The following is a 13,112-nucleotide window of genomic DNA, read 5'->3' on the forward strand; positions in this document are numbered from 1 at the left end:
AGAAGCAGAGAAAAACTGGGGTCTCCAAGAAGCCTAGTGAAAAATGCCATCATCTGAGGGTGGAGATTCCCACCCTCACTGCAGAGCCAGCTGATATGGTGGTACCATGAGACTCCAAGGTCTTCCAAGTCCCTTGTCATGAACTCTTCAACACAATGCCAGGTTCAAAACAGATGATCAATGGGATGTGATAAAATGAATGAAGAATGGTCACAAGACCCCTATCCTCCCAGCTGGTTGATTGCCTTAAGAATCACTACCTGGGTTCCAGCTAAGACCTATCCTAACTTTTCTAGGCCAGAGGCAGAAATCGCTAGTCAGTAACAGCTCTTTGCTGCCAAATCAAGGGGGAAATTCTGTTTCCATCCCCAAGGAACTGATGATCTACCAGAGGAGGTGGAGGTTCTTAAGCTCAAGGAGGCCTAAGAACCCTTCCAGAATGTAATGCGCATGATAGGTTCTCTCTCTAATGTGCACCCAAAACCTGGTATATCACATCAGGAGACACACGGGCTGCTCTTTAAAAGGAAGTAAACGTTTGGAAGTCCTTAGCCTCCCTACCCCTTTGAAAATAGTCTTTTGCTGCCGTTTGGAGATGGTCTGCTGAAAACACCAGCCAACACATCCTATAGAGTCAATGAGAAGCACATTCCAAGGAGTCAAGAATCAAACCCCAGTTTAGGACAGCCTGAGAGAGGGAGGCAACCTCCCTCCACTCCATATCCCAACTATCCTCTCCCTTAGGACAAAGACAGCAGCCACAGCACAAAGTGGCCCAAGACTGTTGGGGTAGCCCCAGGCTGGAGTCTATTTCTGCACATCCTCAGCATCCAGAGGTTAAATCGCAGCTCTTTAGATGGCATGGGTCCAGCAGGAGGTTATTTATAGCCTCCTGGCAGACCAGGAGGAACAGAGCTCTTCAAGAGGCCATTTTCAAATGCAGCCTGCAAGAGATAGTAAGACAGCAATCATCCTCCCCAACCTCACAGCCACCACAACATGCACACAAGCACACACACACACACACAATCTGAGCACATCCTTACAATGAATGCAAGCTGAGAAGATAGAAACAATAATGTTCATAAATTTAAAAATAGCTCATGAACCACAGGACCCTGGAGAAAGTCCAGTCAGATTCCACAGACTCATTCCAGAACTTTCCCAGCTTTCTAGGCTCCCTATCAGAGGCTTCGAAAGGAAATGTCTTCCCCTGGTCATCTTCAGATCTTCAGTTAGCTTAAGTCCACAGCCTTGAGGCTCAGGGTTGGAATGGGACAAAAATCAGAGAGTGGGGTCTCTTAAGGGATGGTCATCTAGATACCCTGTGAACACAACACAACGTTTCCACTCCCAGAAGCTCCGTCTGGCCCTGATCCAGAGAGCAGTGAAGGATTCGGAAGAGGTTCCCATAACTCCCAGGCCCAACTTGCAGATATCCCAGTTAACCAGTGCTTCTACAAATGCTAGGTCAAGGGAAGCCCGCATTGGTAGCCACTTAAAAAGACGACACAGCAGAATCTGCTGTACATCACACTGGTAGAGTGCAAGGCTGTTCCTGAGCCAGCCTCCCAGCACATCAGAGGACCAGCTCCCGTGTCATGCCACCTAGGCTTCGGCAAAGCTGCTCCAACTCCAGCATTCCTGGGCCAGGATTGATTCAGGAAGAAGCCTAGGGATGCATGGATCCCCTCCATAGAAGGAAGGCTAGTGGATGAGGCAGGACTGGATGCTATAGAAACAGAGCATATGGGGGGCTGTAGGGGATTCCTAAGGATGAGAGCTCAGTTTCCAAAGAATCATCCCCCAGAGAGGTTTCCCCCTTACCCCCATCTAACCCACTTTATTGGCACACCCAAAAGAGAGAGGGTCCTCTGTTCCTTCCTGGGCACAGCGAGAGTCAAGCCCAGTTTGACATTCTCCAGTTGCCCTTTCAAGCCATCTTTGACCTCACAGAACTGAGATTAGCACCAACAAGACTACCAGGGACCACTGCATGGGTCAGAGGTCAGAGCCATCAGGAACTGCTGGGCACTGATGCATAGGTCAAAGGTCAGAGCTGTGGGCACTAGACAAAAGATAGTCCCTCTTTTTCTTCTAGGTCATCCTGGGAAGATCCTTCAAAGAAAACCCTTTGAGACTGGCCCCGGGAGCAACAGGAAGGATCCTGGAAACCACCTGGAAAGACTCCAGGCCACACATCTGGACAATGAGAAAAGATCCCAAAAGATGCCTTGGATAAGTATCTTTGCTTGTTCAGTGTAGAAACCAAGGGCCCAGGGAAGGACATAGCCCACTAGGAGGCCATTCAGGAGACCACACGCAGGTCTCCAGCTTGGAGTCCCACCCACTCCATCCACCACCTGCCTGTCACTCTGCATTTCCATCTCTGGGTTCTCTCCAGCACACGTAAAGCTTCAGCTGAGTCAAGAGCCAAGGCCCCTGCAGGAATCTGGCTGTGCTGTGACAGACTCATCCTAGATGCAGGCTCTTTCCTCATGCCTGCCCTTCTTTCTCTGGGATGCCCTGTTGCATCTGTACCCTGGAGGGTGTGGTGAGTAAGACAGGAGCCAAGTGAAGATGGATCAGGGATGTCCTGGTGGACAAAGGCACTCACGTAGCCTCATCATGAGCCATCACGAACTTCCTACCTGACAAACTGAGCCACAGCCCCAATCCCGAGGTGGTGTTGTCTACAGACCCCTGCTTTGCAGTCCCTGAAGTTCACAAACGCAAGGGGCTCATTTTCTTAGTCAGTCCTCTATTCCTCAGAGGCCTCTACCTGGACCTTCAAAATGCCTACTGGCGTTTAAAGATCTGTTCTGATTCCACCATGTGCCGCCTACCCCATAATTCCCCTGATCACGACTGCCCAACTCCAGGAAAATAAGCAAACAATCTTTCTGTTTCTTTGATGACAAAGTCATCAAAATACTTCATGGTCCTCCAACTCACACATGACTTCAACCACCAGAGGCACAAGTCCTATAGGCCACCCATCCTTCCTCAGAACCATACTGACAAGTACGCACAAAATCTTATCTGCTGAAGGCTCCTAACTCAGATGTCTGAGTAGTTGGACTCCAAATACCTACATAGGCACCTGCAGCCTGCTGGCTTTCTGGATGAACCTGGTTCACTGCTCGGAGCTCTGCCAGTCCATACAGTCAAGGCTTTTGCTTGCTCCTTCCTTGTAGGGCCCTCGGTTGCCACCACCAACCCCTCTATTATAGTAGACACAGGCCTATTTCAAATTCCTTCATCTGTTATATCTAATGTACAGTTTTTTTAAAAAGCAGACTCAAAAGTCTATTTCTTTGCAAGGCTTTCCCGAGTCCTGTAGCTAGCTCAACGCTCAATCCCTTCTCTAAACACTGTAAGAGCTTGTTTTCCAAACCAAACAAAAGTGGAGCCTCCCAGTCCAGCTGCACACAGGCCCAACACCCCAGGGTCAAAAAAAATATAAAAGCTGTCTTCTGTCCTATGTTCTCCTGAAGGCTCTAGCCTCGGCCCTGCAGCCTTCTGTAGAAAACAGCTTGAACCCGGTGCCTCTTCTATCTCCTCAGCAACTGGGAGCTAGAAGACTGGAAAGCTGGGCAACAGCCATGGGCTTTCAGCACACACAGACACGAGCATGCATACATGCACATATGTATTGAGGCAGATCCCTCCCTCTTGAACTCCCTTTCTTCTGGATTCTGAGTTGCTACTTCCTGGTTTTCCAGTAACCTCCTCTGCGTCCCTGTCTTCTGCTGTATTGTTTCGGTCCTTCTCTTACATGTGCATGGGCATTTCCAGTAGAGACAGCCCTGAGTCCCACACCAATGGCCCCACTTACTCCCTGACACTGATGATGTCCCATTCACCTCCAGCCTGGACTCCCTCATGGGCTCCATCAACCCTCCACAGTACATGACTGGACTTTGATCATAACCAAGTCCTCAAGAACACCTATATCCATCCCTTCTCTCCAGCTTCCTGACTGAGCTCCGGAATCGCCAGGGCAAGCACCCCAGATGCTACCATAATGGTCACTCTGGTCCCTCAGAAACTGCACGTCCAATGCCACCCCCACAGAATAATTCCATTGACTCATGGTTATTCAACTAGGAAACGAGCAATTGCCAAGCACACATCCATCCAATTAGTGTGTTGCTGAGTGTTCCCCAAGGCCACACTCTGAATTCAGGAAGAGGTGCAGAATTATTCTTGCCTCCAGGAGACTTTCAGACAGACAGACAGACACCACTCTGGTCAAGTCTACTACCATCTTCAGTGAAAAAATAAAAAAACAAACAAACAGAAAAAAAAAACCCTTTTCTTCATCCCTACAGCCATTCCCTTAGTTCAGGGTGATATGCCTGCTGTCATTCGGGCTGTGCAGTCATAGTGGTAAGAAAGAGAACTACACAGTCCCAGCTATAAAGTGTGTGTGTCCTGTGACCTTGGGCAAGAGACTTCCTCAGTCTGCTTCTTCCCCTTCAAAGTTGACAACAGGGCCTGCCTACCTCAGAGATTTTCTTCAGGGTTAATAGGTTACAAGCATGAAGCCTCTAGACAGTGTCCAGAAACAGTAGACAGTTAAGACAATCACAACCTTCCCTTCTCCAGCGGTCTCCCAACACCCACCTCTAAGTTCCCCATCAGCCCACGCTCTCCTTCAAGTTTCTCCTGACAGACTCACCCCTGGGCCTTCTCCTCCTCAGTCCTCAGGCTCCATCAACACAATGATCCCCCTCAGGACTCCCAGACTTTGTCAGACAGCCCTCCCCTGGGCTCCCTTCTCTGCAAGCCCCAGCCACGCTCCACTGAATTGGGACCACATCTCCCTCCTGTGGAATGTGGGCCCTGTTGAGAGCAGTGTGTTCTCCCCTCCATGGCCAGGACTGAGAAGCGAGCACCCCACATGACATGGCTCAATAAATCAATACTTCGCTGACAGGAAAAACACAACAAACGCCAAAAAAATAAAAAGCGAATTTCAACCAGCTATAACCAAATTTTGAAAACCCATACCTAATAATTAGGCTATACCTATTAAAGATATTAGCTACATGCCAGGCTCTGTGCTTAAGGCTTGGATATGTAATTATGTACACACCAGTGCCAGGATATTATGTATCCCTTGTTCACAGATGAAGCCATGATAACACGGGAAATCTTAAAAACTGACTTAAGGCCACACAGGATTTGAACCCAGTACTATCAGCCTCCAGAACGCAGTCCTCACTGAACACTAGCTTGGCTTTGCTCTCAGTCTGTAGCGATCTGGCTCTTAGATCACATTCCGCTGTTGGGACATGGGCACGGGCTTCCCTTAAAAGTGGAGCAAAAACCTCTAAAGGTCCCATTCTCCTGTTAGAAATCCATGACTTAAAACTGTAAGTTCCTGGGGTAGTTAGTTCTGGAATCCCTTGAAGTACCCAGCATGAAGCTGCACACAGTGTAGACAAATAATAAACTCACATTGAATGGAAGAGCTGGGTGACGGACAGATGAATGAATGTTATAGACGGACAGATGAGTGGCGGAATGAATGACATGAATAGGTGACAACTGATTTCACCTATGACCAACCAGTTTTAGCCTTCTCAACACCTTCTGCAGGGTTCGTTCATTATCACCATTCAAGTGACCCTAAAATACGGCCCAACCACGCGAGCACCCCAGTCAACAGCCAGAGCTTCAGCAGTTCTTACCGGCATAGGTGGTCTATACGGCACAGGGTGCGCAGGTCCAGGCAGTTGGGCTTCTCCTTGTCCTCATAGGAGCAGCTGGGCAGAATGGTCTGCCGGCGGCGCTCAGCGCATGCCTGGTCCTGACAGGAGCAGAAGAGCATGCGGTAGGTATACTCGCTGGGCACGCGGTCAAAGAACTGGCGGAGGGCCTTGTGGCACTTGCGGCGGTTGCAGCGTTCGGTGGACGAGATCTCGCGGTTGCAGATGGAGATGTAGGAGGAGCGAAGCTTCTTGCAGTTATCGTTCAGGTTGCAGGCCTTGGCGGCATCCAAGCAGTGATTGCTCTTGGCACTGACCACCGGGTCTGCCCCTGTCCCTGGAGGAGGAAGGAGAACACTAGTCAGACGCACATACGGCCACAGCGGGAAGGCATGTGTGGACACTCAAGACTGGTACCATAGGCAGGCTCCTTGCCTCAGTCTCCTGGTCTTGGAATAAAGATCATTTCCAAGAATGTATGGCTGTAGTGAGTATTAAAGATGTTAATATGCAGGTGCCCAAAGTACAGGAGACAGTTCCAGGAAAGGGGTACACTGTAGGAGACAGCTCCAGGAAAGGGGTACCCTATACATGCAAGGAGTAGTTCAGAAGGAGACTCATCCCAACGTCTTAGACTAACCCCAGCTTCAGATGCTTAGAAGTGGGTCATTCATGGCCCTGTCTACTAGGGCAGGAAATAATGTGTCTGGCTCAGAGTCACATAAGCAGGGGCCCCTGCCAGTCCTCCAGCAGCACAGCTCAGTGGAACTTTGAAGAAGTGGCACCACTGGCATTTGGAGTGGGGAATACTCATCACTGAGTTCTGTCAACAAAGATTCAGAAAACATCCTGGCTGCCCTCCTCACCCCTACCCTTGTAACCACCAAAACTGTTCTTCTGTGTCCAGAAGGGTGTGGTTGCCACTGCCGCCTACAAGGAAGCACACAAGTCCGCTAAGTGTGAAGGGCAGACTGTCCCAGCTTCAACTCTGACACTGTTGGGTGTAAAACCAACCACGAGCCAGATGGGCTGAGTCTCTTGCCATACTATTGTGGCTTTCTGTTTAATACAGTGGGGGAGATGTCTGAGGTACACAGCAGGACTCCCAGGAATAGCAAGGCTACTCCGTGATGGCTGTCCCAACCTCACAGATCTCTGTTGTACCAAGAGGATGCCTGGCAGAGAAACAATCTGACTCAACCACTCACCATCCACCTAGGAAGACCCTCTTGTCCAACTTGGTGACAGGCAGAAAGAGGGGCAGGACCCCCAATATGCCCATCTGAGATCTTCTGGGACCAATCAGATGAGCCGTCACCCAACCCAACCCAACCCAACCTGTGTTTTACAGGAATGAATCCTGGGTGGATACGGGACTGCCACAGCCATCCTGAACCTTGACAGAAAACTAGAGGCAGAAGCCAATTGCTCGGCACCATCACGTGCCTGGAGAATAATCAGCCTAGACCAGAGGCAAGTTCTTCTGCCCTGCCATGTTCTGTTGCCAGTGTGTCTGTCTATACAAGAACCTGCCATAGGGTAGGGAAGACTCAAAACTAGGCTGGCAGAAGCCTGACCCCGCTACAGATAAGCGTGGTGACTTGGCATTTGCATGTGCAGTGCCTGGTCCTCTGATTGCTGGGTCATTAAATACCTATAAAGTCCTACCTCTGCTGGGCACCATGATGGGCACTCAATACATTAAAGTATTAAGAAGTCCCAACTAAAGAGCTGACTAATCCAGCCAGGAAACCAAGAGGCAGAACCAGGACAAAACTAAGCCTTGTAAAACAGAGCCCGCCTTCACGCCCTGGCTCAGCTACGCATCAGAGCAAACAATTCTTTGCCTCAGTTTCCTTGTTTGCAAAACAGTACCTGCCACAAAGCATCTTTGTTAGCATGAGAAATAGCTCATAACTTTCTTTGCATCATGAATTGGTTCTATCTTCTAGAATATTCCCATTGACTTTATGACTGGCTGTCTTTAATTTGGGGGTCTCCTAGTGGTCATGTGGTTCCCTTAATGTCACCCCATTTTCTGTTCCCCTTTAAAGCGAAAACTAGCTGTCTCACCCCATCTGTGTCTGGCTCTCCTTGCATTTTCTCTCAGACCCACACCAGCCTGGCAGCTCCCACAGCATGGATAGGAACCCGCAGACCCAGCCTTTCCAGCTGGCATACCAGCAACCCTGTGCCCAGCAGCTTTTTCACTTCTGCCTGAAATCTCCTTCCTCGCTTGTCTTCATTCTATCCTTCCTAATAACTCGCTGCTCAGGTTGCTTTGTTGGTCCTTGTCTGTGCTCCCCAGGGCCCAGCCCTCCTCTCCAGACAGTTGGGGCTATCATTTTATCTCATGTCATTAAACACTGTCAGTCAGCTTCCTTCCACATCCTGAGACCTCTCTTGCAAACCCCAGATTCATCTGTTCACCTCTACTCAACAAAACTACCTGAAAACCCAACACTCTTGTGTCAAACCCATCCCCCCTTTGTCCCATGGCTCAGATAACAGTCACCTGTATCCTTCTGAAAACAGCCACGCCAAAGCAGCTCAAGCCACAGTCCTCACCCAGTCCCTGACTCCTCTCTCCTTCACAACTACATCAGGAAAACCAGGAAATCCACCTTCAAAACATACCCAGAATACACCACTTCTCACTGCCTTACAACCACCTTCCCCCAAGGTCATCACCATGCCCTGTCCCCCAACTTTCATAGCACCCCACAATGATCTTCTCTCATCACGGAAACTGGCATGAATTTCAAGAACCTAAGGCACAAAGGTGTGTCCCTCTAGGGTTCCAAGACATCCACTGGCTTCACTCAGTGACTTCAGCATGAGCTACAAGGCTCTGTGTTTGCATTGTCCAACATGGTAACCACTGGCCATTGAACTGGAAAGTTTAGGAAACACATCCCAGATGCTAAAAGGTTATTAAGCTAAACAGCAACTCACTGATAATTTCTTTGCTTTAATCGCATGTTGGGATAATATTTTAGACATGAAGTATTAAACATCGTATCAAAATTAACTTCATCTATCTTTTTTCCTTTTGATGTGGCCGCCAAAACATTTAGAATTCCATTTGCATGGTGTGTTGCATTACTTTTAAGCAGCACTGTTCTGTTCTGTCTGGCCTTGCTGCCCCTGCTCCTTCCTTTTGGTCACTCAACTTCAGTACTAGCTACCTTGATCTTCCTGGGGCAGACCAATGGCAGCCTGGTCTTGGAGCCTCTGTACTTGGTGTGTCCCTGGACTGCAAGGCTCTCCTCTTTCCCCAATGCTCATAGAGCCATACTAATCAGATAGCTCTCTGCTCTGAGCTATACTAATATATGAGCTATACTCATAGAGCCATACTAATCAGATAGCTGATCTGTGAGTTCTTGCCTCCTGGCACATAGCACCCCCAGTCCTGCATCTACCCCCCCAAACGGTCTGTGTTTACACAGCACACATCAGCAACAGCCACCATGTATATTTTATATTAAAATAAGGCAGAGGTCATGTTATCCTCCGTGGACCAAAAGTTTGATGCATGAATACTCAGTAAGTATATTCCATATAAAGAAAAGAATAAATGTTACAATAACAATTTTGGTTTATAAAAAATGCTTGCAAGTTTGCTTATATTTTGAATGAAGCAGAATTGCCACAAACCAAGTAACCATGGACAAGGTTACATTTATTCAAATATTAATGGTGGCCTAGGCAAGAAGGGATCAGAAGGCAGCAATAGACGAGACCAGAAGTGAACCACTCACTTTACACTGCTTTGCCAGGAGCAACCTTGTAACACTGGGAAGAGCAATGTCCCTCTCTTTGTAGCGAAATAAAGAGGAAGGGAGTATAGGCAACAGAAAATTATTTGGTGATAAAAGGAAATGAGCTGTCACACCATGAGAAACTCACGAAAGCTGCAGGACATAAGATGCTGAGTACATGACATTTGGGAAGAGGGAAAACAATAGAGATGGTAAAAGATCAGAGGCTATCAGAATCTGGGTGGGGGAGGGAGGGAAGAGAAGGCAAAACGTGGGGTATCTTCAAGGTGGTGAAATATTCTAAATGATACTGTAATGGGCAGCAGGTAATATGCGTGTATCCAAAGCCCAAGGAGTAAACCAAGAGCGGATCCTTACACCAGCAGCTATAAGCTCTGGGTAGTAACAGTGTATCACTATTCTAACACAAACCTGTAACAAAGCAGCACCAGAGTAGGGTATTAGCAGTAGGGAGGGTGGGTGGGGAAGCACCCAGTGGACAGGAAGCTTCCATCTTCCTTCAATCAGGCTGTGAGTGTGAAACATTGGCTCTCTTTCAAATGGGAATTGGAGCAGGATATGACAGCTCACTTCTACAGTCCTAACCCCCAGGAGGCTGAGGCAGGAGGATTCATGAGTGCAAGGTCAAGCTCAGCTACATAGTGAGTTCCATGCCCTCATGGGTTGGGGGGGGGGACCCTGTCTCCATAAGGGAGAGAAGGAAAGAGAAAAGATAAGACAAAAGAAAAGAGAGAGAAAAAAACAGGTTGAGTTGAAATTAAGGCAGAAAAGAATCAAGATTTATTTTCCTAATCTTTTCTCAATAAACAGCTTTTAACTAAGGTGAAGGCTCAGTAGGTAAAGCATCTACTACGTAAGCATAAGGGCCTGAGTTTGGATGCCCAGGGCCCACAAGGAAGGAAGGAAGGGAGGGAGGGAGGGAGGGAGGGAGGGAGGGAGGGAGGGAGGGAGGGAGGGAGGGAGGGAGGGAGGGAGGGAGGGGAAAAGGAGGGAAAAAGGAGGGGAGAGAGAGAGGGAGAGAGAGAGAGAGAGAGAGAGAGAGAGAGAGAGAGAGAGAGAGAGAGCACGCAAGCAAAAGCCAGGCTAGTGGTACATCTATTAACTCCAGTGTTGGGAGAATTAGTGAGCACAGGATCCCTGAAGCACACTGTCCAGCCAACCTAGCCACTTAATAAGCTCCAGGGCCAAGCAGAGACCCTGTTTTTAAAAAGAAAAGTAGAGAAGTGATTGAAGAAGATTCTTGATGCTGATCTGGCCTTCACATGGACTTGGAGCACTCACACGCACACGGAGGAGCATACACACCACACACACACATACAACACATACAAATTTAAATAGATTCATGCATGCATACACACGTTGGATATGCACACATATGCACTACCCCAGCCACTAGGCTGCCACCTTGCTGAGCCAGTTGGAGATAGAAGAGCTGCCCATCTGTGCAAATGCTAATACTGAGCTCTCCTGGACGAGTTCAGGGTGCAGAGAGGAAAAGACCTGTCTAGAGTTGGGGGACATGGACACAATAATTTCTTTGCTAGAACTGATAAAGTGAGTCTGGGGAGGTAGGAAAGGGGGTCCTAGGCAGAGGGGGCAGTCAACAATGGCTGAGAAGAACACGAAGAAAATCATGCCTAGAATGGAGAAAGAGCAAGGAAGCAAGAGGGAGTGCTGGGCGGTTAACTTGGCCATGCTGGAGCCTTGACCTTGGCAGCAATCCTGTGAGATGCCGTTCCACCATTCAGCAGGCCGTGCGAGGACCCAAGGATGCCTGTCAGCATGAAGGCTGATGCGGCCTGCCTCTGTGGGGCTGTTCTCCCAGACCAGACAGTCCTTCCTGTACTTGTCAGATGCCGGCTGGCTGGCAGGAGCAAAGAGTGAGTGGCCTGGGGCCGGGGGGGGGGGGTGGGGGGGGGAGCGGGGAGGGGTGGTCTCTGCAGAGGAGCAGTTGACAACCACAAGCAGAGCAACAGCTAATTTAGGCCTGCGGCTGCATCCAGGTTCCCCCAGGTGCTCTGCTCCCCTCCTCGCAGCAGTGTTCATAGCTAATGCCGGTGTAATTATAGCCCCAGTGGCTTCCATTTGGAGCTTGAATAGTGAAAATGTTTGCTATGAGGTGGGACATGTAAACCCCTGGGTCTCAACTTGGTAAATTTCCTAGAAGAAAAAAAAATCAAGAAATGCAGCAGTGTGAACAACTGCCTGAATACTGGGAAGACACCCCTTCTGTGTCTGCAGGGGTGCTCCATGTGGAAGACACCCCTTCTGTCTCTGCAGGGGTGCTCCATTGTAGAAGATACCCCTTCTGTGTCTGCAGGGGGCAGATGGTGGGTGCTCCATTGTGAAAGATACCCCTTCTGTGTCTGCAGGGGGGCAGATGGTGGGGCTTCATTGTGGAAGATACCCCTTCTATGTCTGCAGGAGTGCTCCATGTGAAAGATACCCCTCTGTGTCTGCAAGGGGTGGGGGCAGATGGTGGGGTGCTCCATGTGGAAGATACCCCTTCTGTGTCTGCAGGGGTGCTCCATGTGGAAGACACCCCTTCTGTGTCTGCAGGGGTGCTCCATGTGGAAGACACCCCTTCTGTGTCTGCAGGGGTGCTCCATGTGGAAGATACCCCTTCTGTGTCTGCAGGGGTGCTCCATTGTAAAAGATACCCCTTCTGTGTCTGCAGGAGTGCTCCATGTGAAAGATACCCCCTCTGTGTCTGCAAGGGGTAGGGGCAGATGGTGGGGTGCTCCAATGTGGAAGATATCCCTTCTGTGTCTGCAGGGGGGCAGATGGTGGGTGCTCCATTGTGAAAAATACCCCTTCTGTGTCTGCAGGGGTGCTCCACTGTGAAGATACCCCTTCTGTGTCTGCAGGGGGTAGGGCAGGGGCAGATGGTGGGGTGCTCCACTGTGGAAGATACCCCTTCTGTGTCTGCAGGGGGGCAGATGGTGGGTGCTCCATTGTGGAAGATACTCCTTCTGTGTCTGCAGGGGAACAGATGGTGGGGTGCTCCATTATGGAATATACCCCTTCTGTGTCTGCAGGGGGGCAGATGGTAGGGTGCTTCATTGTGGAGAAAGCCAGCTCCTCAGAACTGGCCTAGCTGCCCACTTGAGCAGGTCAGGGGCTCAGCATACATCCAGGTGCAGGCAAGCCTAGGTAACAGGTTTGGGGCACAGGGTGCCCCTTTCTGGCCTGCCTCATTTCATCCTACCCCAAAGCCTCGCTCCTAACGCCTGGAAAGTAAGACAGTGGAGATTCCAGACACAGATTTCTATCCCCAGGATCCCTCAACCTCCTCAGCCTACAGCTCCAAAATAAAACCGTATAGCAGACAGGGATGAAGATTCTGGAAGCTTAGGCCCTCCCAATCCCTATTTACTTCCTGTGCATATAGCTGAGACCACACAGACCTCAACAGAGACTCGGGAGCTGAAGACCCAGGACTGCCTATCCCTGACAGATGTTGCCACTGAGGCCCTATGAGGGTCCTCTAGGCCTGTAGAGAGAGAACCAAAGATGGGTGAAATTGTGAACGGCAAACAGCTGCCCAGGGGAGAGGGAGGCAGGATTCAATGGCACTTGGCACTGTCCAAACCTCAGGGAATCTCTC

The 13,112-nt window shown here is 49.6% G+C and overlaps 1 protein-coding gene across 2 annotated transcripts in view; it reads right to left on the bottom strand.

Moving 5' to 3' along the window:
- The window catches only part of Gfra2 (GDNF family receptor alpha 2), a 92,878-nt gene that overhangs the window by 49,611 nt on the left and 30,155 nt on the right, over positions 1-13,112 (bottom strand). For both annotated transcript variants that reach the window (XM_057786065.1, XM_057786064.1), the window contains one exon: positions 5,700-6,054. In XM_057786065.1, the coding sequence (XP_057642048.1) occupies positions 5,700-6,054 (355 nt within the window). The remainder of the gene's footprint in view (positions 1-5,699; positions 6,055-13,112) is intronic.

The sequence above is a fragment of the Chionomys nivalis genome, chromosome 12 (assembly GCF_950005125.1).
Source record: "Chionomys nivalis chromosome 12, mChiNiv1.1, whole genome shotgun sequence".
Classification (NCBI taxonomy): Eukaryota; Metazoa; Chordata; class Mammalia; order Rodentia; family Cricetidae; genus Chionomys; species Chionomys nivalis.